The sequence below is a fragment of the Sipha flava genome, unplaced genomic scaffold, assembly GCF_003268045.1.
Source record: "Sipha flava isolate LNK unplaced genomic scaffold, YSA_version1 130_pilon_pilon, whole genome shotgun sequence".
In the NCBI taxonomy this organism is placed as follows: domain Eukaryota; kingdom Metazoa; phylum Arthropoda; class Insecta; order Hemiptera; family Aphididae; genus Sipha; species Sipha flava.
The window spans coordinates 2,297,168-2,300,550 of NW_020271756.1; the positions used below are offsets into that span (position 1 = coordinate 2,297,168).

The 3,383-nt window shown below is 26.7% G+C and overlaps 1 protein-coding gene across 1 annotated transcript; it reads left to right on the forward strand.

Moving 5' to 3' along the window:
- Positions 1–2,232: 2,232 nt before the first annotated feature.
- On the forward strand, positions 2,233–3,012 carry LOC112694473. Its single transcript, XM_025569936.1, has 2 exons — positions 2,233–2,470; positions 2,648–3,012. Exons 1-2 carry the CDS (start codon positions 2,233–2,235, stop codon positions 3,010–3,012), a joined length of 603 nt encoding a protein of 200 aa, XP_025425721.1.
- The last annotated feature ends 371 nt before the right edge of the window (positions 3,013–3,383 follow it).

Here is a 3,383-nt window from a genome sequence, read left to right on the forward strand (position 1 = left end):
GAATTTCCATCTCAAAACTATTCATCATGTAAACAAACTATTGTGAAATATACGAGCCCTTGTCAAAAAATACCAAAAAATCATTAGTTTGATAATATTACTTAATTGAAAAAAATCATACTTATAACTTATTTATATTGAAATATTTTAATGATTTCATGATATAATATATCTAAATTGCAATAAAATGAAAGTCTAAAATTTATAGTTTGTATATGTATTAAATAAATGTTAAGAAAAAATAAGTGACAATGAAAAATAAATGCATTGAACATATAATTTTGGGATCAGTTATAAATATCAAATAATTTCAAATCAGTTTTTTTTTTTTTTTTGTATTGTGTAGTTATATGTATACTTGTATTATAATTTAAGAAAATAAAATAAATTAATAGAATTTTTTTTTTTTATTCATTTTTTCGCTGTGCAGCTCATATTTTTTATCATGCTGTATGAAAGGTTCTCCTGTTACCACGAAAAAGTGTAAAAGTATCATTATGTTATATTTTTATTTTAAAGTAATTACCAACGTGCTCGAGAGGTTTCATGTTTGAAATATAAAAAAAAAATATATTTTATTTTAAGTAATGTTAAAATTTCTGATTTAAAAATAATAAAAAATACTTCAATTAAAATACTTAAATATATTTATTCGGATGATTATTCAAATATCTACATGTAATGAAGTGTATAGATAAATAAAGAAATTAGTAAATTTATAATAAATACATGTTTATTTTAACCAATTGAAGTTTATTATACAACGAAATTAGAATATTCTTATAAAAATATTTATAAAAATTGACGCCATGTAATGTTTTCATATATTTTGTCAAGATACTTAGTTATTCTCGGTAGGTCTTGTAAGGGCGTTATAATAATTTTTTTTTAACTTTGTATACCACTTTATGTATATTTATGTTGTCAACCCCATAATTACGTCCATATTTAAATCATAAATTTGAGAGAAAGTATAATATTTACCTATCAACGGTTATTTTAAATTTAGGGAATTGGGTTCCTTGTGTATAGTACAAACAACTCTTTAATTATGTAATGTACTAAAGGTAATGAATTATTACAATGGGAAAATTGGCAACAAATAAGAATATATAGCATAAAAATTGATAAAAATAAACTAGTAATATTAATTACATTTTATAATGTAACAAATAATTTCTGGCGGATTTGTGTTTGTAAATTGTAATTAAATTTAAAAATATTATTTAAATTATGTCAAATTATGCTGTTTGAATAAATTAAGATAAATTTAACTAACATATTTATGTTTCTATTGATTATGTTCAAATATTTAATAATAATAATAATTAATAAATAATTTAGTTTCATATTATTATATTATATTATTTTATATACATGAGGAATTAAGTTACTAAACATTTGTAATATCAATAGTCTCATAAATACAAATAATACATCTCGATCAAATTAAATTTTCACTTCTACGAGTATATGGTTGTTTTGGAAAAATAATATATATATATATATTTTTATGGTTGATTATTACAATTTCAGTGAATTTTTTTCACAATTTTATAAAAACAAGTTTCGATAACAGTTCAAAACAGTTTCTTGAACATTATTCTTCAAGCTTTTTTCTATACAGTACCACCAAAAATTCTTGTAAACTTTCATATGTACTACCCAAAAAAAAAAAAAAAGATCATCATTAAAATATATTTATAAGTAACGTCATTGCATTAATTTAATATTGAATACTTAGTCAAATCTAATATGTACCAATGAGCTTTGCACCTACCACCATCATGGAATCGTAGTTATATAAATCGTATATGATAAGAGTTCTGATATAATCAGTCACGCATACCTATTCAGTATTCCAAATGTCGATAAACTTTAGTTAATATGCTATTAAATTAAATTTTTACCTACAAAATTCGTTTACCACAGAGCACCATTGCTTATGGATGAAATGTATACTCGTATATCAATACTAATGTGAATTTGTATAGCATGCAAATTTCACCATTATCTACGGATAAATACAGATACGTACGTTGTTTGAGTGAAAAATCTACCCAAGAAAAACAAAATTTTATTTTTCTGTAGGTTTATTTCCTAGCTTATATCCAGTTTTCTGTGTCCGAGGCTGATTTTTTGATGGTATTATAACATAAGACTTTTTACAAAGGTGGGGTTGTTAACCCCACGCTCAACCCCCCAACCTGGAGGACCAGACTACCCCAACCAATGAAGGTCAATGAATATCATATAAAAGTGCTAGGTTTTGCAGATGATCTTAATATCATAGGAGAAACATTGGATGATACAGTGAGAGCTACTGAAGCATTAAAACACGCAGCAGAACGAATAGGGCTACACATAAACGCAGACAAAACAAAATTAATGGAACTATTAGACATGGAAACATCGCTTGATGTTTTAGAGACGTTTCCATATGAAAAAGTCGAACAATTTCAGTATCTAGGTACATTACTTAATACTAAAAATGATTGGTCCTATGAGATCGGGTCGAGAATAACAAAAGCAGAGAGAGCGTTTTTCGCCTTGCTGAAGTTTTTTAAGTCTAAATTATTTTCAAAACGAACAAAAATAAGACTATATACATCAATCATAAGATAGATACTAACATATGGTTGTGAAGTATGGACTACTACAAGTATTACAGAACGACGACTAAAGACTTTTGAAAACAAAATATGGCGAAAGATATGTGGCCCGGTTAAAGACCCAAGGACAGATCAGTGGCGTAGGAAGTTCAACCAAGAATTGAAGGAGGAATTAAAAATAGTATCAATAAATGGTTTCATAAAGAGACAAAGGATACAATGGCTAGGACATGTCATGAGGCGGAATTCTGATGCAGTAACCAAAATGGTACCTACTGAATTGGAAACCAGAAGGAAAAAGGCCACGGGGTCGTCCTCGGAAGAGATGGTTGGATGTTGTAGAAAAGAATTTGGAAGATCTTGGAGTGCAGGATTGGAGGGAGATTGTGCAAGATCGTGATAAGTGGAGTGATTTGGTGATGACGGCGGAAACTCTTGGAGAGTTATAAAAGCCAGAAGAAGAAGAAGAAGAAGAAGGTTTATTTCATTTTTTGTCATGTGGACTAATTAAATTATTATTTATTTTTATTTAAATAATTATGATAATGTGACAAGTTTAAAGATTGAAGATTTTTTTACATAAATCCAAGTGTTTCTGTGTATTTTGAAGAAACCGGTTCTATGTATGTGTGAAAATTTGTCCATTTTAAAATAATATCTTATAAGTTAATCATTTAAAAAAAAAAAAAAAAAAAAACATAAAGAATTAAAAATAGCTCATCTCGTTGGTTTTCGTGTGCAGGATTTCTCGGGGAAAAATTGTAATCTATT